The following is a 23,325-nucleotide window of genomic DNA, read 5'->3' on the forward strand; positions in this document are numbered from 1 at the left end:
AACATTCCACGCGGGAAAAATATATTTAAAAACAAAGATGATGTGACTTACCATACGAAAGCGCTGGCAGGTCGATAGAAACACAAACAGACACATACATACACACAAAATTCTAGCATTCGCAACCAACGATTGCACCGTCAGGAAAGAGGGAAGGAGAGGGAAAGACGAAAGGATGTGGGTTTTAAAGGAGAGGGTAAGGAGTCATTCCAATCCCGGGAGCAGAAAGACTTACCTTGGGGGGAAAAAAGGACGGGTATACACTCGCAGACACACACATATCCATCCACACATATACAGACACAAGCAGACATATTAAAAGGCCAAGAGTTTGGGCAGAGATGTCAGTCGAGGCGGACGTGCAGAGGCATCTCTGCCCAAACTCTTTGCCTTTTAATATGTCTGCTTGTGTCTGTATATGTGTGGATGGATATGTGTGTGTGTGCGCGAGTGTATACCCGTCCTTTTTTCCCCCCAAGGTAAGTCTTTCTGCTCCCGGGATTGGAATGACTCCTTACCCTCTCCTTTAAAACCCACATCCTTTCATCTTTCCCTCTCCTTCCCTCTTTCCTGACGAAGCGACCGTTGGTTGCGAAAGCTAGAATTTTGTGTGTATGTATGTGTCTGTTTGTGTTTCTATCGACCTGCCAGCGCTTTCGTATGGTAAGTCACATCATCTTTGTTTTTAAATATATGTCATTATAGATTGTTATTCTGGAGCAAGGACAAGCAAGAGTGCATCCAAGTCAGTTGTTGGAGTCATGACATACCAAGTCAGTATGCGCGGACCTGTTGGCTGCCATATACAAATATGACTGATGCATGAATAGAGCTGTAAACTCACCAAGTTTTCATTCTGCCACCAGTTGGCAATGTGAGTGCAGTGCCTTGATAAAATGGTGACAGCAAGGAAAGAGTTTGTGGGTGTTGGAACATGCAAGGCATTTATTTGTTACAATATTTTTGGGTCCATTAGAAGGAATTATGGAAAACAACTGCCGATTCCAAGAATTTTATAAGCCGACAAGACAGGGCACTCTCTCCGTGGAGCATTCTCAGTGGAGCATTGTTGCACATCGTTCTGTTCCCTTGGGTCCCCCAGGTCGCCTGACTAAATGCCTTGTGACTTTTTCCCTTGGGAGTACATTAGGGACTGTTTATCTACTCCACTGCCAAGAACACTGGAGGTGCTCAGAGAGTGCATCAATGACACTGTTATGACCATTGACAGGATGTTGCTCCATAAGCTATGAAATGAACTTGACAACCATTGGGGTGCATGTTGCACAACCCGAGCGGCACTCTTAGAGCATTTTTCAAGTGCAAAATGCAAATTTGGTGAGTTTACAGTCCTATGTTTGCATCAATCTTATTTGAACATGTAATACTATGGAAAATATAGAGCTCTGAAACTGAATCGATCATTTATAGTATCCCTGTATTATTGACTTTAAAGTGGAGTTGGCAAATATATTCCTAATACATCAAAATAACTTCATTTGTTTTTATTTGGGTATTACAGACAGCATACCTGAGGTGCCTGTATTGTGACTCCCGCTGTAGTTGATTCAAATACATGCTCATATTCTCCATCAAATCTGCTAACATCAGTGGATGTTCCACCCATATCAAACCCAATGACTGGCAACTTAGTTTCTCTTCCATATGTTGTGACAGCATATCCAACCACCCCACCTGCTGGGCCAGAAAGTATTGCTCGGGAGCCATTGAATCTGAAACATTATGAATGATGCTTTCAGAAGTTCTCATTGTACTCTTCTACACAATTTTAAGAAGACAGTGGTGTGTAGTTGTACTTCCTTTGCAAGCAGTCATCACCTCTTCTCAGTGAATACTATAGCACTTCTTCATTTCCAACTTAAGATTCCTCATCCCCTATGCAACATCATGTTCATCCCTAGATTACATCAAACAACCAGTGCTTCTGGAACTTTAGATAGCAAGCATTTTTACTAACAGTATGTCTGATGCACCTATTCAAATCTGTAATTAAATCTTCTCTGGTTATCACCCACGTTGTACGTCATGTTGTCACAATGTTTCGATGAGTTTCCTCCATGTCTTGGAGCTAAGGGTAGGAAACTTGTCACAATGTTGCAGCAACACTACGCCACAAATTGGATGATAATTCAAGAAGATTTCACCAATGAAAGTCCCATATATTTGAATCTTGATTTCTTTTACCAAGGGCAGTTTCTACTTCTGCTGGCATTTATGAGGTGTGCTCAAAAAGTTATACAAATTTTATAATTTTGTGTGCTTTATTAGTACAGTTTGTGTGATTTTGTAATTGTTGCTTTGATAAATGTGTCTGAAAAGTACATGAATGGTGTAAGTCAAATCAAATCTTTAGTCTGTTGTAAGCTGTCAAAAATGTTACATGTGTTTTGGTTGTGTCAGTGGTTGTTTTGTGTAAAAATGGACTGGAGAATTTGTATTCAATTCTGCTATAAGAACAATGTGAAGTTCAGAGAAGTTTTATAAATAGTAAATATTGCTTTTGGTGAGTATGTTATCAGTAGAACATGGGCTTATGAGTGGTATAAGAATTTCAAAGAAGGCTGTGAGGATACAGATGACAACAAGCATCCTCGACACTGCAGCACATCACCAACTAATTAAATCAGGTAAAAGTGAAACAAATTATTAAAATGATAACCAAATCACAATCAGAGAAGTTGCTGATAATGTTGGCTTATCAACTGGCATATTTCATGAATTTTTTCCAACATGCCTTGGGTATGAAACAAGTGACAGCAAAATCTGTTCCAAAATTGTTGGATTTTGAGCAAAAACTGTTGAATGCAAGTTGCTCAAGAGTTGCTTATGAACTCAATAAAAATGTAAAACTACTGAAATACATTATAACGGCTGATGAAACATAGATTTACAGATCTAACAATGAAATTAAGTCTCAGCTGTCCTAGTTGAAGCATTCTGGGTCACCAAGGCCAAGACCAATAAGTGCATGGTCAAATGTGAAAGCTGTGCTCATTGCATTCTTTAATTTCAACAGCATAGTACACCATGGGTTTTTGCCACAACGTCAAATGATCAATAAGGAGTACTACTTATAAATTACACACCGTATGCATAAAGCAACCAGAAAAAAACTGCCACGGGTTGTGACGAAAAACATGACCTGCAGTTCTGGGTGACTTTTTCTAGACCTCTCCAGTCCTTTTCCTCCAGCCCTCTTCCTTCCCCTTCAGCTCTTCCACTGGAAGGAGGAGCCACTAGATCCTGAAGTGTGCCTAATTATACCTTCTTTTATGTGTGTGTGTGTTCTGCAGCTGCTTGCCGAGTAGATTTATTATCTATCCAATTACAATATAATTCCGGGCTTTTGCAACGCAATACTGCAACTGCTTAAACTTTATTGCTAATTCATGAATTTTTGGCCAAAAGTAAACCTGTAATGATGTTTTAATCTCCATACACACCACACGGCATGTGACACTTTCTGTTTCCAAAACTAAAGAAAACTGTAAAGGACTAATTTTACAAATAGATGAGATTAAAAAATGCATCACAGAGAATGTTAAAAGCTACGACAAAGTTAAAGTTCCAGAGCGTTTCAGAGATTGGAAAAAGTGCTGGCATAAGGGTATAATATCTAATGGGTACTATTTTTAAAGGGATAAAATTGATGAAGGCAAATAAATAAGATTCTTTCCAAAAAAATTCCAATTACTTTTTGAACAAATTTTACACATAAAAAGATGGTTTCCTACGCATCATCATGTTTGATAGGAGTGCAAGGTGGAATGAACAGGAATTTCAAGAATGCAGTGTAGCAAGTTTGCAGTACACATCTTTCAACATCTTACTTTTGTGTATTCATTTCTCTAAGAGTAAAAAGACTTATTAATAATGCCACTTCCACTATCCTTGAGTTGGTAAATAATGCCGCTTCCACTATCCTTGAGTTGGTATTCAAGTGCAGCCTATAATGGTAACAGAATATTTAATCAGTCATAAGCTAGTGACCGACAGTACTTACACATCCATGGGAGTAAGACCACCATCACTCTGCATAAATAGCACATTGACTCCTTTGAGATTATCTTTGAATCCAGAAGCAAAGCCCTGTACATAACGCTGAATGTGTGGCGTGAGGTATGCATCTGCACAGGCAGTGAAGCCACGTGGCACAATGCGGACCATGGGCATAACCTGGTGTGACAGAGATACATGCCCGAAACCAAGTTTCTTTGCTATCTCACCCACAGCCAGCTCATGGTCAGGAAACCTGAAAAATAAGACGAAAGAAAATTTTGATAATTTTTCACAAGTAACTTCTGTCAGCAATGTTCTTTACATAAAGTTAAGCTATCGTCAACACAAAGGTTTGTTTTAACACCACAGTGCTTTACTAGGAATGGTCCTATTGGAGATGATACAAACTTGTTTTCCTCCAATCTTTGAACTGACTTAACTAGCCAAAGGTTAAAGCAATAATAATTGACAAAAATTTCTAGAACCAACTGGGTTAGAATACTGGACCCATGAATTTGTAGTTGGCACAGTTGCTCTGGACTGTTGTAGGGTTTTGTACAAAGGACATGGACCATGTCTCTGTGCTTTTGTCTTATTGATGAAGGGTCATAATCCTCGACTTCATATGTAATGTCCAACAAGCAATGAAGGATACAACTGGGCCAAAGTAACACTTAAATTTTCTGACATTCCCATTTTCCACACATGTGTAAAACTCCATATCAAGTCTTCTGGTCTCACTGACCAGTGCTAGGCATTGTAGTGATCACAGTCTTTCTCCTGGGCATCCAACTGCCTCACTTCTTTGATCCTGATGATGAGTGTTTCATGTAGTAGTTTAAAAGGGAACAATGTATCCATCATTTTGTTTTCTCAACTGTAGAGATTGAAGAGTGGTGTAAGAATGGTGTGAAGCCTGTACTGTCTTGCTTCACTGTGTCCTATGCGAAGGTCAGATGAGCGGCACTGCATCTGTCCTCCTGTTTGACATCAACGTACATCAGGAGCATATATGACAATGTCTTAATGTTTTCTGTGAAGCCTTGTCTGTGGATGGCAGGCAGTTTTCATCCTGTGGGTGATGCAGCAATGTGAAATTACCTCTGATACTAGACTTGATTGAAAAACTTTTCCACAATCAGAGATTATCACACAGGGTACTCTGTGCTTCAAAATGATTTCTTCTACAAGGAATCTTGCAATTTCTGGAGATTTGACAGTCAACACAGCTCTGATGATAGCATAGTGGGTGAGGTAGTCAGTGTAGGCTATTGTCCATTGACTCCCCAATTGTCAACTTCAGGAACCTCCAAAGAAGTCGATTACAGTTCGATGGAATGGCACTACTGCAGATGTGATTGATACCAGGTGCCCCAGAAGTAACTGCAGCACATGCTTCCATCATTGTCATCCCTTACAGTGGCTCACATTGTGTCTAATGGATCAGTAGAGACATGGCCAGTGATACCTGTATCCAATTCTAGAGTTTTCATGAATCCCAGGTGACCAGATGTTGAGCCATCATGAAAATACTTGAGGATTGCTGACTGCAGATGAGTTGAGATGATGAGCAGCCATTTCTGCTCCATCAGATCATAGTTGCTCTTATACAACATTCCTTTTATTAATTGGAAATTAGAAATTTTTGTCACTTATTATTGCTTTCCTTTGTCAAGGCTGCTTGATCTTCCCTGTGCTCAGCAGCAATTTCATTTAATGCAGCAATGACTGAGGTTTTGTCCATGCTGCTGTGTTCCACCATAGGATTCCTTGACAGGCAGTCACTATCCTTGTGTTTGTGCTTTGTACACCATTTTGACGCTTTACTCCTGAAGTCTCCATGTCCATCCCACCAGATGATACAACAGAACTACCCTATTCTAAAATTGCTATGATTGGTGTGAAGTTCTGTCTCAGAACTGGAGAAGATGTTATGCCTCCTTAATGACAAGAATGATCTTTTTTGTGCCACATTCCAGGAAAATTTTGCATCTCCCTGCAGTAAGTTTTGCTACAGATGTGCCTTGGTACCATAGTCTTTTATGAATCAGCTGTAGTATGGGAACATTCCAAGAAAACCTCTCACATCAGGAATGTTCTGAGGAGTTGGAAAAACTGTGGCTGTTCACATTTTCTCTGGATCCGGACAGACTCAACTTCCATTCACTAGATGCCCCACAATTTTTTATATCTTGGGCAATGAAAAGGCACTTTTTCAAATTCAGACAGACACTGCAGTCTGAACACATTTCAACAAGGTTTTCAGTCATCTTAGATGATCTTCAAATGTCTTAAAAAAAAAAACAACAACAATCATCTGTATAGCAAAGACATGCCACCCATTTACAGTGTCGAAGCATGTTGTCCACCATCAAAGGTGGCTGTGGTTTTATAGTCCAAACGGTATAACTTTGAACTCTTAGAGGCTGTCAGGAGTCACGAAGGCAGTCTTTTTTCTCCTGTCAGCCTTCCACCCTGCATTTTTGCCAGCAGCCTGTCTACATTTCCAGGCCTGAGAAATACTTTGCTCCTTTCAAGCAGTCCAGGTATCATCAGTGAGTGGCAGTAGATATGGCTTTGTTCAGTCATCAGTAGTCGATGAAGAAAAGCCACGTGCTTTCCACCTTCACAAGGACCACTGAAGAGGACCAAGAACACTCTGAAGGCTCAACGATATTATCCTGCAGCATCTTCTCCACTTCCTCCTTGATTGTCCTTTGTTCAGCTGGTGACGCTCTATACAAGTGCTGGTTAAATGGTGGATGATCCCCAGTGTTGAGACAGCATTTTATCATGAGCTGCTTGATCCATCTTTTCTTCACTGTGGATCTGAAACCACAGGAAACTTGAAACAGAATGGCTATTACTTGTCAATTCTGTTTCTCCATCAATCCAGATCCTATTGGCAGTTCGATAGTGGCTTCCATCCCTGGGGTGCCTTTAATAGTAGCAGAGCATGATTCTAGATCAATGACACTATGCTGCCCTTGCTGGACTGATATGGCTCTACTCACATGCCTTTAGGGACAAGTTGTGGCCACTTAAAAAAATTAGTGATCTTAGATTCTCCTTGACCGCTCAGAATGCTTATTATCAACACTGGCGTATAGATTTCTTTTATGAGCACAAGTAGCTTTTTGCAATTGACAGAAGGTTCACATTTTAACTGTGCATCTGAATTAATGATGAACTCATCTTCTCTTTAACAGCAAACAACTGTGCACATCACTATTTTTTGGTGTGAATGTTGGAATAGCTTGTCAGTCTGGAGCTCTGATTTTCCACGAAGTATGAATGTTTCTCATGTCTGCAAGAAGTTCCATCTGAGAATAACATCATGACAACATATTTGTAGAGCTGTGTGCTGCCATTTATGCAGTATGTTCTGGAGATATTTCCCATTTGCAACCTCCAGCACAATCACTTTTGTATCACAGAACACAGTCTACACTAGCTTGCAACAATAAGCACTTCACATTGCAGAAAAAAGCCCCTGAACTGTCTAGCGCCCAGTCTGGTTGGCTACTGATGGCGGAGTCAATGAGATTTCTTATCATCCTGGTAACTGTCGTCCATGGAGAATTTTCATCTGTGCCAGTCTCATCTCCACAGATTGTTGTCTCACTTGGTTTCCCTCAGTTTACCAGCTAGGCGATTTGCTGATAGCTCTGTACATGATGCATTAGCCATCACAGGCTGGAAGCTGGCTATGTGATGACATGTAGGACAATACAAACAGTCAAGCAAGTAGGCTACACAGCGAAGGCAGCCAATTGCATCAGAAAACAGCATAGCGCAGCAACAGCCGCCGCAATATACAAAGTGAGGTCGCCATACCAGGGCTGATTTCTGTTATACATGACATCACTAGCCACAAGTTTTAGGGAAATTAATGTGCTAGAGAGAGGTATAAATAGTGTTATATTTTGAAGCACAGCAGATTTCTCATTGATTCATCATACAATTGTCTTCTCTACATCGCCACATTTCTGTGGTCATGCCAATCCATAGCATGAAGGAGCATCAGCAGCAGCAGCAGCCATGGCTTCAAGTTCAGTGCTTTCGGCACTAATTTTCTGGTGGGACTTAGCATCCCAGCGCTGCCAGCCAATCGCAGTTGCCTTTTACCACCAGCACTGAGTTCCTAGGAGGACTCAGTGCCACAGTGCCAACGACCATTCAATGCCTGCCCAGGGTGGAAGGTCGAATCCTTAGTAGAGCAGTTTCCACACCTTATCATGGTGAAGGTGCACAGGCCAGCAGTAGTCATCCAGGGGTATGCCACCATTGCCAAGAGAAGTAGTGCACCGCTGATGTCACAGCTGCGGCCTAATAGGCTACCAGTTGCCACACGCCTTTTGTCAGCGCTGCCAGGCACCAACTAGAATTCTGAGTGGATGCCATCGCCAGCCAGAGTCAATGAGGAGAGTCTTTTACTGTAGTCTAAATATTGTTATGTTCATTATGAAGTTACCCCACAAATAATTAAACACATCAGTCCACAGCGAATGGTAAATTGTTACTTCATATGCATGGTTCATATTTTGCTTACGCTTTCTTACAGCATGTAATAACTGTATTTAGCTTTTCATTTGGATTATTCAGGTGGTTTCTCATTTCTTGATTCGCTTAATGTGTACACCTAAAGTTTTTGCCTCATTTATCAGTGAGACATATTTCTGTCAGTGCCCAAAACTGGTGCTGCAGTGGGGAGTTTCTGTGTAGTAGTAGTAGTAGTAGTAGTAGTAGTAGTAGTAGTAGCAGTAGTAGTAGTAGTAGTAGTAGGGTGGTGGTAGTATTAGTAGTATGAAAACTGACTGAGCCTGCTGGTTTTTTACAGAAGTTACAATCTGCCTGTTAACTTTGAACCATTCTACTGAAGTTAGAGAGAGGAAGACAGAGGAAGAGAGAGACTCACATGTAAGAATGGGCGAGTACTACAGCAAGGCTGTTATAGCCTTTGCCGCGGAGTGCCTGCAAGTCTCTGGTCAGTTTTTCAGTGTCCAGTTCCTTGACAACCAGGAGCTCCTCTCCAGTAGTGCCTCGCACTTTCCGCCAGTCTGCAGCCGTCTCCTGCAGCTGGCAACGCCCGGGGAGTGCAGGAATTATACGGCAGTCCACCTCTACGACATCCTCATACAGTACCTCGGGTGTGACTATCTCCTGCAGATGACATAGGACACTTCAGTATGTCAATCTTACTATACTCGCAGATCATGACAGATACAGAAGGCATAGTTAATTTCAATTCAGGCAGGCTAGGAAAAAAATCTTACCTTCACAATCTCAAATGTCATTGAAATCAGCATATGTTACAAGGAAGTCCAGAGTAAGGAACACATATTTTTTTGTTCTCTCCAAAAAAATTTCTGCTCCGAAATACAGTCCTCCAAAGATGACTGTGCATACCATTTTGAAGATGCGAATTTTGGAAAAAAGTTTAAAATGCTGCATCTCTGGAACAGTTCTAGATATTTTGTTGGGTTTTTTTTTTTTTATTTGAAGGACTATTGCTTTATGATTACAAAGAAATCCTCCATTTGGACTTATCTGTCAAAGTTCTTTTACTATAGTGCCACGTAGAAGAAGGTGTAATTAGATGAATGACGAACACTAACTTCACTTAACGAAGGTTTGTTCAGCACTTGCACATACAAGAGCACAGAGCGAACTGCCTCCAGCCAGAACACATACGGTATATATACAGTTACAAACATTCCAGTACAATGATTCTTAACATTTGTGGAGACTTCTAGAATGCACTCGAACCGAATATAAAAATTAAAATTTTACAGTTCAGGTGAGTTTTGAACTCATGACCCTCCATGCAACAGTCTAGTATCATAACCATTGCACCATGGTTTCTGCGACAACAGGGGAAAAAAATCTAACTTTTCTGGATTGGCATTTTTGAAAAAAAAAAAATTGTTTCAGTATATTACAAAAAAATTTGAAAGGCGACAGTAAAATAATTTTGACAGATATGTTCAAACGGAAGATACCATTGTAATCATAAAGCAATTATCTTTCATATAAAAAGAATCTAACAAAATATCTAGAACTGTTACAGAGATAAAGCATTTTTTAAAAATTTCCAAAATTCGTATCTTTAAAATGGTGTTCGCAGTGTCATCTTTGGAGGCCTGTATCTCAGGGCAAGAATTTTTTTTGGAGAAAACAAAAAAATACATGTTTCTTACTTACTCCTGAATTTTAACATATGCTATATTCAATAACATCTGAGACTATGGAGGTAACCCCAATGCCTGAAGTGATAAAGACTATATAAGAAGACTTACATACTGCAATTTAGTTTGTTCCATTTAGTGTTTTTTTTTTTTGTTTTTTTTTTTTTTTTTGCAATAAAGGAGAGCAAGAGAGAGAGAGAGAGAGAGAGAGAGAGAGAGAGAGAGAGAGAGAGAATCTCCCCCGACCCCCAATCTTCACACTGCTCAATCTCCTCAATAAAAATTACTAACATAAGCAAAAAAATATAGGTTAAGTATATTATAAAACCTCTGTTAATATATGTAGTTGTATATTACCAGTACGAAACCTGCTCACATTTAAGGGGTATGTGTTTATCATCACTGTGCACAGGAAATTGCACAGGAGTGATACACACAAGTTACTTGACTACAAGAACATGTAGCCTATTTACAGGTCTTACTGATCATACACACATATGCACAAATAATTTACGATTTTTTTATATATATATATAATTTCCACAGTGATGTAAAAGTTTGACAGACAGTAAAGTGAAATTTGAAAACAAACTGAGAAAGTCTCTCCTAGACAACTACTCCTATTCCGTAGAAGAATTTCTACTACTGTAACATGTAAAAGGTGGTGGGTAGGAATTACTACCGGTACTTCACATTGTATATCAAAAAAAGGGGAAGAAACTTATTACCAGAGCATAAGAAAATTTCAATTTCATTTATTTTTCCATATAAACCATTTCATTAACCCCCACACAAAGTTTCTTCACACAAACTATCTAAAATACGAAGTTATGTCATCTCCTTTTATTTAAGGTTGGTGAGCAACTGCTCATTAAGGGCGAATCCTTCAATGCTCAGCAAATGACTGTGCTTTGTCTTATGGATATAACCTCGAACATATGTTTTGTCCTCTACATTTCCCAAGCCTATTCGGTAAGCATTCTCTCGGAAACGGAAACTGGGTCTACAGATGCGTCCAATCCCACGCATCGGCTTTGACACGTGACGTAAGGGTGTTGTGTGTGAGGTCATGACAGTGCCGAGTTTGGTTTGTGAGTGTGGCGTGTTTGTAGATGTTGTCATGTTGTGGTGTGTTGTGCTCTCTGGTGGTATGTTCAGGGTTTTCGTTTGTGTGGTGTAATGGGCTCAGTTTGTTTTTGCTCATTATCCAGAATTGTTCGAGTGTCGGCTGTGTTTGTAGTGGAATTCGTTTCAGTGAGTTAACGATTTTGTGTGAACGTTAATTTAGTGTTGTTCGCTGTACATCGTGTGGTAATTTTAGTAAAATTAATTGGTTGTCGTTTTTGTTCAGGAATAGATGTGACGGATAAAATTAACAGTGCGCAGATCAAGAGAAGTGTTCGATCCCAATGTGTGGCTGTGTGGTATTGGGAGATATTTTTGAGCTATATAGGGCAAGGGAAGTGTTTGATCCTAATTTATGGGATCGGGAGCTGCTGTTGAGCTATATAGTGTGCGATTCCAGATGATATTGTGTTTACTGGTATTTGTGACGTCGGTTTTTTTCGTCGTTTTGTGTGGTTTTGTATGGGGGTGGGTCTCTAAATTTGTTTATATTTAGTTTTCCCCCCACCCAGAAACATCTCATTTCCTGCGCTTGTCCCGTTAGTGTCATTAGGGTTTTAGTGGAAAGTGTGTGTTTGTTTTTCGATGTATTTTCGTCCTCAATTTGTACGTACCGACTTTATATGCGCCATATTGGAATCGTGGTTTATGGTCGTTTCCGCCATATTTGTGACGTCATGGGTCAAAGCAGACGGGCGGGATCGGACGCTTCCGTATTTCCCGGAAACTTACCTCCCCAGGTCCGTTTCCTCCCTTTCATTCCATTTCATTATCGTCCTTGTCAGGGTTTCGTTACATCCTCTTTTTCCACTTTACATTCCACGGGCTCAATAATCAGATACCTTTCTGCGAAAGTCAAACACTTTTACTACCACGACGTTATTCAAACAATAGATTAACATAATACATACATTGTTGAAAAAACAAAGGACTGTCACAAAGAGTTGATTGACGAAACAGCCACCTGAAAAATTGGCGAAATCATTCGAATTACTTAGTACTAGACAGCCATTAGCTTCGATTGATACATTGTTTATTGTGCGGTATGTCATGACGATCTTTAATATTTACTGAGTGAATAAAAACACACAGAATTTTTAGATTTATCGAGTTTCGAATTAGTAAAAGTCGACTGTATTATTGTTGTCTTGAAACTGATTGACAAGCCTTACCTAAACTCTGTACGAGAAATCTGAGTTTTAACATTATAAAATCAGTCACGTAATTATCGTCTTGGCATTATATTATGCAATACTAACTACTATTATTCCAGTCAAATTTCATTCTCGTTGTTTCCTCCTTATATAAGATATGGAATAACTTAACCATCGTGACCAGGGGAGAGTGGGAGGCACATGGAGTTGCAATAAATATACATTGTTAAACTACATCTCTGCTACTATTTGGGCATTTCCTTACCAGGTCGAAGATCCGCGGCCGGGCCTGGTTGCCAATGAAGAGCACGTCGCGGAAACCGGAGCTGACGAGCAGCGCCATGCGCTCGCCCTTGCGCTCCAGCAGCGCGTTGGTGGCCACCGTTGTGCCCATGCGGATCCACTCGACCGAGCTGCCGTCCACTGGCTGGTCGGCCGGCATGGGAACGCCGGTTTCCTGAGACACACAGACATCACAGCGTAATGGAATCAAAATGAATGGTACAGTATGTTTTTAACATTATTGGTTTATGATTGTTGTATAATACTGTTAACTATTTCGTGTGAATTGCATAGTGTTTGTGATATTCGTTTCGCTTATGCCGGCGGAGATCTGGGGAGTGCGGACGGCTAGCTGGGGTGCGGCTTGAGCATCACGTGTCACTGGATACAAGCCATGGTTAGGTGTAAGCCGTCAACCGCAAAAAAAAGCTTAACTGACACCAGATTTCCTGCGCCCGTTGCGAAACGATCATAGGGAAAACAAACTGTAAACTTGTATTCAGACTAGATTCGAGAGTCATGTTGTACCGACTTTTATTTTGTGAAATCTACTCTTGACCATTTAGTAAATCACATTTCCTCCCATTTCATTACAAAGCCAAGAATTTGTACGAAGTAGAGTGCCTAAATCAGTGGTTCTCGATTTTGAGACCGTTACCCCCGAGTGCAATTTTATATTTTCTAGTAACATCTCCCTACCCCCTTCACATACCCCCTCATCTTTCCCGCACCATCATCATCAACAACAACGCCTAACTAAACTTTAGAACGAAAAAGAATTTTGTTTGAACACTTCCATTCTTAAACAGCCTATAGGGATGTTATATCTAGTATTTGTGGGTATCATACTGAATCACGAATTACTGAACCACAAACTAATGAGTCAAGGACGCAGCCAAGTGGGGTGGGAGGGGGGGGGGGGCGCTTTCGGAGGATCTGGACCCCTCCCCTATCTATCATTTGCATGAAATTACACACGGCCTAGCTGCTGTGTAGTGAAACTGAAAGATGATTTGATTTTTAATCAATCGACGAAAAAGCATTACGCACTATCGATAGATTTAAACTTGCCAACATCAACTACTTTATATTATTGGCCTTATTTGAGCTCGGTTGTTTTGTTAATCAGTTCCGTTCTCACTGGCAGTTGAACTTAATTGCTTTATTGCTTTTGTGTTGTGTTATGTTGTGATAGTTTCTAACTATGGATAAATTTGTAAAAAGAAAGAAGAGGAAAGCGACTTTTCATTCGTCCACTAACTTTATGGTACGTTAAAAATATGTAGCCTAATTACCCATCCATCGAAATTTGGTGCTGGAGTCGTTATTTGGAGACTGACTGAACTTTGGGGTTGCAATACTTCAGTGTTTCACAAGGCAGCGGAGCAGTGAACATCATTACAAATAACATTAAATTTTACCGAGCGAGGTGGCGCAGTGGTTAGACACTGGACTCGCATTCGGGAGGACGACGGTTCAATACCGCGTCCGGCCATCCTGATTTAGGTTTTCCGTAATTTCCCTAAATCAGTCCAGGCAAATGCCGGGATGGTTCCTCTGAAAGGGCACGGCCGACTTCCTTCCCCATCCTTCCCTAATCCGATGAGACCGATGACCACGAAGTCTGGTCTCCTTCCCCAAACCAACCAACCAACCTAACATTAAATTAAGTCAGTGCATAAAAACACACTTCGATTAATAAAAACACACTTCGATTTACCTCTGTCGCGTTGAACAACAAAAATATCGCCCGAACGGCGATGATTGCATTTCTTTACAAAATCTGCTCAAAATTCTATGTGCTCATCCGTGCAGTACTCAGTTACGATAACTATTACTGGTACGGAACTATGAGGAGTGGTTTTTGGAGAGCGGGAGATTTATGTGATGACAGCACATTCTATAGTTCGTTCGTTCCTAAAAGCTTTTTTCAGCGCGTTGTTTGAAGTCGCCAGAGTTAATTGCCGCCCCCCCCCCCCCTTTTCGTTCAAATGGTTCAAATGGCTCTGAGCACTATGCGACTTAACTTCTGAGGTCATCAGTCGCCTAGAACTTAGACTAATTAAACCTAACTAACCTAAGGACATCACACACATCCATGCCCGAGGCAGGATTCGAACCTGTGACCGTAGCGGTCGCTCGGCTCCAGACTGTAGCGCCTAGAACCGCACGACCACTCCGGCCGCCCCCCCCCCCCCCTTTCGTCCAGAATCTATTTATGTTCTTGTAACACTATAATAACTGAAGCTTTTTCGGATGTTCTATGATTATCGTGAAACTATTATGTTTTTAGGTTGTAGAAATAATTATATAAATAATTTTTTCTTAACTTTTGTTACAAGACTTAGGTAGATTTGGGGAATAGTTATTTATATCTCGGGCGAACAGTACTTTAAAATAAAGTTGGTTTGAATATGATTTTGACAACATGCGTAGTTCAGCGATATTTATATTGGAAAGTGGCTAGTGACAGTCATTTTATAATTTGTATCTGTGCACAAAGATGTTTCACTTGCGGAACGGTGATACATTTCTTCCAGTTTTACTAGAAGAATGATGTGCTACTGTGAAATGTCTTATTCGTAATATCCTTGGAACAGTGACACCAACCATCACAACTTATGTATCTGTAAGTGTATGTAAAAAAAAAAAAAAAAAGGCAAGGAGATATCTTACAAATCACTTGTACGACCGGTTCCAGCATACTGATCAAGTGTGTGGAACCAGTACCAAATAGGACTAATAGGGGATATTGAATGTATACAGAGGAGGGCAGCATGAATGGCCACAGGTTTGTTTGATCTGTGGGAGAATGTCACAGAGATACTGAAGGAACTGAACTGGCAGACTCCTGAAGAAAGATGTAAACTTTCCCGAGAAAGTCTATTAACAAAGTTTCAAGAACCGGCTTTAAATTATGACTCTAGCAATATTCTGCAACCCCCTATGTATGGCTCACGTGAGGATAAGATTGGAATAATTACTGCACGCACAGAGGCATTCAAACAACCATTCTTCATGCGCTCCATACGTGAATGGAACGGGAAGAGGCCTTAATAACTGGTACAATTGGATGTACCCTCTTCCATACACCTCACAGTGGTTTGCAGAGTGTAGATATAGATACAGAATTGTGTACTCATTTAGTAGCCTAGATGAAATCAATCCGTGAGTCAATGTTAAGATCCCAAAACAGTAACTCACAGTATTTGTGAACTCAGCTTTGTTTTAAAAGTAAAACAGGTAGCTATAGTTGCAAGTTGACCGTTGAAATAATATATTTTTTTAAAGTAGTTCCTGATGAATTGCGGAAATTGAATAATTTTAGTGTAAAGCTTGAGTATGAATTGAGAAACATGGGATGCTTTGATGTGCTGAAGGAATTCTGACTTGGTTTCAAGTAAGTCATAAATTTAAGTACAAGACTGTAGTAGGAGAAAGATAGCTATTGTCGAAGGAGGTCTGAACCCTTTTAACTTTGTAAGTTATCCAACCGAAAGTTAAGAGCTGGTGCCCTACGATGGTGAACCTTATGTTATATGACTGAGCTGTGTTTTGTCAGCGAAGAGGGAATACATTATACTTCAATTTTAATTAATTTGGTGATAAAGTGAAGTTATCACACTGTCTAAGAAATATTTAATTGTGCTTTTGAGTATTCCTCATATGTATGGGGAATATATCTTATACCTTACTTAAGAAAATGTTTTTACTTAAATTTATAGGAAGAATACTATTTGTATAAATGCGGCATGAAAGCAAATTGCTGGCCGGAGTGGCCGAGCGGTTCTAGGCGCTACAGTCTGGAACAGCGCGACCGCTATGGTCGCACGTTCGAATCCTGCCTCGGGCATGTATGTGTGTGATGTCCTTGGATTAGTTAAGTTTAAGTAGTTCTACGTTCTAGGGGACTGATGACCACAGCTGTTAAGTCCCGTAGTGCTCAGAGCCATTTGAACCAAAGCAAATTAGGTACAGAAAATTAAAAAATAAATGTATTTCAGAATAAATGAAAAACATGAGCTTTTGAACGTCCTCTTTAATACATTGACAATATCCTTGACAATATCCTGCCTACCTCCTTGAATGATTAATTGGTACTGCATGATTCTAAAAACTTTTTTGTATAATGATGAAGCGGTTCTCAGTACTTCGCAAGTCTTACGTTATCAGAAAAGAAAGGCGACTATTCAAATTGAGGGAAGACGCTTGCCACTAAAAAAAGCTTCGTCTGCACAATTCTTCTCGTTAGCAACACTTTCTTCACCAACAACCTGCACTCCCAGTTAGAATCAACCATATTAAAATATGAGCGCTAGGAGTACGGTTTATAAATCACTGGGTTGTTGGACCCATTACGTCTGAACTGGCAGAAACTGGATGACTCAGGTTGAGAATGCTTTGTTTCTGACGACAATGTAGACCCTACAGCAACACAATAGCTTGAACATAGTTTCTGTCATGTTGTGCTGTCAATTAGTTCATCTGTTGTTGTGAAGTGAGTAATTAAGCATTTTCTGGTCTACTGCAGGAACTAGCTACAACCTCAAACGCATTTTCATGAAATATTTAAGCACATATGACGCATACGTCTCAGTTTCACTGCCATACACAGTCCCGTCACATTAGTGTGATCACCACCTACATTCGACGTCAACGTGCAATAGCCACTCAGAGACGACGGTTGGCAGCACTAGCAGTGGAGGGTACATAAAAGTGTGTCGAGGGCTGGGGGAAAAAAGGGCATTCGTTGTCCTAATATGGAAACAGAGCGGTTTATCTGACGCCCGAAAGAGCACCATCATTGGTTTTCGGGTCAAAGGTGGAACCATTTCCGAAACCGCTAAGTTTGTAAAATGCTCGCTTGCCGCAATGATTAAAATACACCGTACATGGCAAATTGGTCCTATCCAAAACCGGCGCCGAAGAAACTGTGATACACCACTGGGAATAGATGACAGATGAACGACGGCTGCGGATATACCCGGTGATCAAAAAGTCAGTATAAATTTGAAAACTTAATAAACCACGGAATAATGTAGATAGAGAGGTAAAAATTGACACACATGCTTGGAATGAGATGGGGTTTTATTACAACAACAAATAAACAAAGTTCACAAAATGTCCGACAGATGGCGCTGGACAGCAAAACGTCAGCGACTTCGCATGACAATCGTGTACAAGGAGCTGTAATGAGAGAGAGAATCACATGCGGCAGCAGTCGCAACATGTTGACGTTATCTGAAAAGGCGCTTTTAGTGAAGCTGTATTATCAGAAGGGGGAATGTGCAGTTCAGCGTTACGATCCTATCGCCACAGGAAGGGGATTCGAACGGGTAAAGATCCGTTGCCAAATGCAGCTGTGGCGAGAATGATTTCGAAGTTCGAAGCCACGGGTTGTTTAGAAGATAGACCCCGTAGTGGCCGACCGAGCACAAGGCGTAATGCTGCTGAGACAGTTCAGGAAGAAATGGAGACTGTAGTGGGTTCGTCTATGCACGGGGAAGTCAGCGCTCGTGTAGTCGCACGTCGCACCGGCTTTCAATACGCTACTGTTTGGTTGGCACTTAGGCGTACCCTCCGATGCTATACGTACAAAATCCATCGGCATCATGAACTGTTACCTGGCGATTTAGTGAAGTGGAGGGCATTTGCGGTGTGGGCGTTTCAAAAGATGGCGGAAGATGACGATTGGTTGAGTAACGTGTTGTGGACCGACAAAGCTCATTTCACTCTCCGAGGGTCTGTCAGCGCCCACAACTGCAGAATTTGAGCTACCGAAAATCCTAGAACTGTCGTTAAAACTCCATTGCACGACGAGAAAGTCACGGTATGGGTTGGATTCACCACATCTACCGTTATCGGGCCTTTTTTCTTCGAGGAAATGCGTGAGTCTGGTTTTGTAACTGATACCGTGACGTGTGAGAGGTACGCCGATATGTTACAGAATCGCAACATCCCCAGCCTGGCTGATAAACACCTGCTGGAACGTACGATGTTTATGCAGGATGGCACTCCACCCCATATTGCTAGACGCGTGAAAGATCTCTTGCGCGCGTCGTTTGGTGATGATCGTGTGCTCAGCCGCCACTTTCGTCATGCTTGGCTTCCCAGGTCCCCAGACCTCAGTTCGTGTGATTATTGGCTTTGGGGTTACCTGAAGTCGCAAGTGTATCGTGATCGACCGACATCTCTAGGGATGCTGAAAGACAACATTCGACGCCAATGCCTCGCCATAACTCCGGACATGCTTTACAGTGCTGTTCACAACATTATTCCTCGACTACGGCTATTGCCGAGGAATGATGGTGGTCATATTGAGCATTTCCTGTAAAGAACATCATCTTTGCTTTGTCTTACTTTGTTATGCTAATTATTGCTATTCTGATCAGATGAAGCGCCATCTGTCTGACATTTTTTGAACTTTATGTTTTTGGCTCTAATAAAACCCCATGTCATTCCAAGCATGTGTGTCAATTTGTACCTCTCTATCTACATTATTCCGTGATTTATTCAGTTCTCAAATTTATACTGACGTTTTGATCAACCGGCAAGTACGGGCGAACAGAGGTGCAACTGTTGAGCACTTGACCTCCCAGATGGACTATGGGGCTACCAACAGTGTCTCCCCAACGGCTGCTCAGCGAATGTTGCTGCTTATGGGCCTTCGCAGCAGGCGCATAGTTCATGCACCCATGCTGACTGCCCTTCATCGGCGACGAAGGATAGAACTGGCACGCCAGTGAGTGGCGACGGGTGGCCTTTTCAGATGAATCACGTTTTATGCCCCATCGGAAAGATGGCCATTGGCGTTTATGGCGTGAAATGTCTGGAAACATACACGCAGCAACAATCGTCGGAAGGGTCCAGGCCAGAGGAGAGAGATTAGGTTCTGCGGAACGTTCTCTTGGCACTCCCTGGGTGATCTCGTCATTCTGGAAGGAACAGTGGAGCAACACGAGTATGCATCTATCCCTGGGGTCCGCGTCCATCCCTACATGCAGTTTGTTTATCCTAGGCACCATGGCATCTACCAACAAGACAATACAACGCGTCACACAGCTTGCAGTGTACGTGCGTGGTTCGAAGAGCACCAGGATGAGCTTTCCTTACCAGGCGACAAAACTCCCCGGATTTAAACTCAGTCGAGAATATGTAGGATCACCTCTGTCGGGCTGTTCGCACCACGACCCTCAACCGAGAAACCTAGCGCAGCAGGCCACAGCACTGCTGGAGTGGGCGTGGCTCCACATTCCTATCGGTACATTCGAGAACCTCACTGACACGCCTCCTAGCAGTCAGTGGTGCGAAAGGTGGTTGTACAAGCTTTTGACGGGTGATCACATTAATGTGACCGGGCAGTGTATATGCATGGTATATAGAACAAAGTATGTCTGTGTTGTGTTGGCAGAAGAGCCAACACCGTGTTACTAGTGGAGGCCGAAATGCACGCGTTTTAGCTCACGCAGGCTCGCGTGAGGAGGGAAGAACTATACTGACGTGAGGTCTGGAACATGACAAGGAATTAGAATTCAGAAAGCGGACGTAATTAGTTTGATGCTTAACTTTAATCCATTAATGATAAACGTCGCTCTTGACGGTACATGGCCCGCATCTCGTGGTCGTGCGGTAGCGTTCTCGCTTCCCACGCCTGGGTTCCCGGGTTCGATTCCCGGCGGGGTCAGGGATTTTCTCTGCCTCGTGATGGCTGGGTGTTGTGTGCTGTCCTTAGGTTAGTTAGGTTTAAGTAGTTCTAAGTTGTAGGGGACTGATGACCATAGATGTTAAGTCCCATAGTGCTCAGAGCCATTTGAACCATTTTTGACGGTACATGAGTCACAATATTATCTGTTTAGAATACATTCGTCGTAACTGAATATGGCGCCTTGCTAGGTCGTAGCAAATGACGTAGCTGAAGGCTATGCTAAACTGTCGTCTCTGTAATTGAGAGTGTCTGTAGACAGTGAACCATCGCTAGCAAAGTCGGCTGTACAACTGGGGCGAGTGCTAGTGAGTCTCTCTAGACTAGACCTGCCGTGTGGCGGCGCTCGGTCTGCAATCACTGATAGTGGCGACACGCGGGTCCGACGTATACTAACTGACCGCGACCGATTTAAAGGCTACCACCAAGCAAGTGTGGTGTCTGGCGGTGACACCACAGTGTGTAGTGGGTGGACCATGTGAGGAAGACGTTAATACATTAATTTCACAAGCTGTAGTCTCCACCACGTTGTGTCATATGTTAATGTTAGTACTTGGAAAATGTTTAGTTAATAGAAACTTATACACGGTGCTCCATTGATAGTGACCGGGCCAAATATCTCAAGAAATAAGCATCCAACGAAAAAACTACAAAGATCGAAACTCGTCTAGCTTGAAGAGAGAAACCGGATGGCGCTATGGTTGCCTCGCTAGATGGCGCTGCCATATGTCAAACGGATATCAACTGCTGTTTTTTTTTCTTTTTTTAATAAGAACCCCCATTTTTATTACACATTCGTGTAGTACGTAAAGAAATATAAATGTTTTAGTTGAACCACTTTTTTCGCTTTGTGATACATGGCGCTGCAATAGTCACAAACGTATAAGTACGTAGTATCACGTAACATTCCGCCTGTGCGGACGGTATTTGCTTCGTGATACATTACCCCTGTTAAAATGGACCGTTTACCAATTGCGGAAAAGGTCGAATCGTGTTGATGTATGGCTATTGTGATCAAAATGCCCAACGGGAGTGTGCTATGTATGCTGCTCGGTATCCTGGACGACATCATCCAAGTGTCCGGACCGTTCGCTAGATTGTTACGTTATTTAAGGAAACAAGAAGTGTTCAGCCACATGTGAAATGTCAACCATGACCTGCAACAAACGATGACGCCCAAGTAGGTGTTTTAGCTGCTGTCGCGGCTAATCCGCACATCAGTACCAGACAAATTGAGCGAGAAACGGGAATCTCAAAAACGTCAGTGTTGAGAATGCTACATCAACATCGATTGCACCCGTACCATATTTCTATGCACCAGGAATCACATGGCGACGACTTTGAACGTCGTGTACAGTTCTGCCACTGGTCACAAGAGAAATTACGGAACGATGACAGATTTTTTGCACGGGTTCTATTTAGCGACGAAGCGTCATTCACCAACAGCGGTAACGTAAACCGGCATAATATGCACTATTGGGCGACGGAAAATCCACTACGGCTGCAAGTGGAACATCAGCGACCTTGGCGGGTTAATGTACGGTGCGGCATTATGGGAGGAAGGATAATTGGCCCACATTTCATCGATGGCAATCTAAATAGTGCAATGTATGCTGATTTCCTACGTAATGTTCTACCGATGTTACTACAAGATGTTTCACTGCATGACAGAATGGCGATGTACTTCCAACATGATGGATGTCCGGCACATAGCTCGCGTGCGATTGGAGCGGTATTGAATATCATATTTCATGACGGATTGGTCGTCGAAGCACCATACCATGGCCACACGTTCACCGGATCTGGCGTCCCCGGATTTCTTTCTGTGGGGAAAGTTGAAGGATATTTGCTGTCGTGATCCACCGACAACGCCTGACAACATGCGTCAACGCATTGTAAATGCATGTGCGAACGTTACGGAAGGCGAATTACTCGCTGTTGAGAGGAATGTTGTTACAACACGTATTGCCAGATGCATTGAGGTTGACGGACACCATTTTGAGCATTTATTGCATTAATGTGGTATTTACAGGTAATCACGCTGTAACAGCATGCCTTTCTCAGAAATGATAAGTTCGTCCGCAGCTCGTGGTCGTGCGGTAGCGTTCTCGCTTCCCGCGCCCGGGTTCCCGGGTTCGATTCCCGGCGGGGTCAGGGATTTTCCCTGCCTCGTGATGACTGGGTGTTGTGTGATGTCCTTAGGTTAGTTAGGTTTAAGTAGTTCTAAGTTCTAGGGGTTCAAATGGCTCTGAGCACTATGGGACTTAACTACTGAGGTCATTAGTCCCCTAGAACTTAGAACTACTTAAACCTAACCTAAGGACATCACACACATCCATGCCCGAGGCAGGATTTGAACCTGCGACCGTAGCGGTCACGCGGTTCCAAACTGACGCGCTTAGGACCGCACGGCCACAGCGGCCGGATAAGTTCTAGGGGACTCATGACCACAGATGTTAGGTACCATAGTGCTCAGAGCCATTTGAACCAAATGATAAGTTCACAAAAGTATGTATCACATTGGCGCAACCGAAATAAAATGTTCAAACGTACCTACATTCTGTATTATAATTTAAGAAACCTACCTGTTACCAACTGTTCGTCTAAAATTGTGAGCCACATGTTTGTGACTGTTGCAGCGCCATCTATTACAAAGCGAAAAAAGTGGTCCAACTAAAACATTTATACTTCTCTACTTACTACACGAATATGTAGCAAAAATGGGGGTTCCTATTTAAAAAAAAACGCAGTTGATATCCGTTTGACCTATGGCAGTGCCATCTAGCGGGCCAACCGTAGCGCCATCTGGTTTCCCCCTTCAAGCTAGACGAGTTTCGTTCTTTGTAATTTTTTC

At 42.0% G+C, this 23,325-nt stretch overlaps 1 protein-coding gene across 1 annotated transcript in view; it reads right to left on the reverse strand.

The window, feature by feature from the left end:
- LOC126195005 (5-oxoprolinase) overlaps positions 1–23,325 on the reverse strand; it is a 182,864-nt gene that overhangs the window by 122,602 nt on the left and 36,937 nt on the right. The window contains exons 2-5 of the mRNA XM_049933427.1: positions 12,753–12,944; positions 8,939–9,183; positions 4,025–4,273; positions 1,532–1,733 (exon numbers count right to left, since the gene is read on the reverse strand). Of these exons, the coding sequence (XP_049789384.1) occupies positions 1,532–1,733; positions 4,025–4,273; positions 8,939–9,183; positions 12,753–12,944 (888 nt within the window). The remainder of the gene's footprint in view (positions 1–1,531; positions 1,734–4,024; positions 4,274–8,938; positions 9,184–12,752; positions 12,945–23,325) is intronic.

Source organism: Schistocerca nitens, chromosome 7 (assembly GCF_023898315.1).
Source record: "Schistocerca nitens isolate TAMUIC-IGC-003100 chromosome 7, iqSchNite1.1, whole genome shotgun sequence".
NCBI classification, from domain to species: Eukaryota; Metazoa; Arthropoda; class Insecta; order Orthoptera; family Acrididae; genus Schistocerca; species Schistocerca nitens.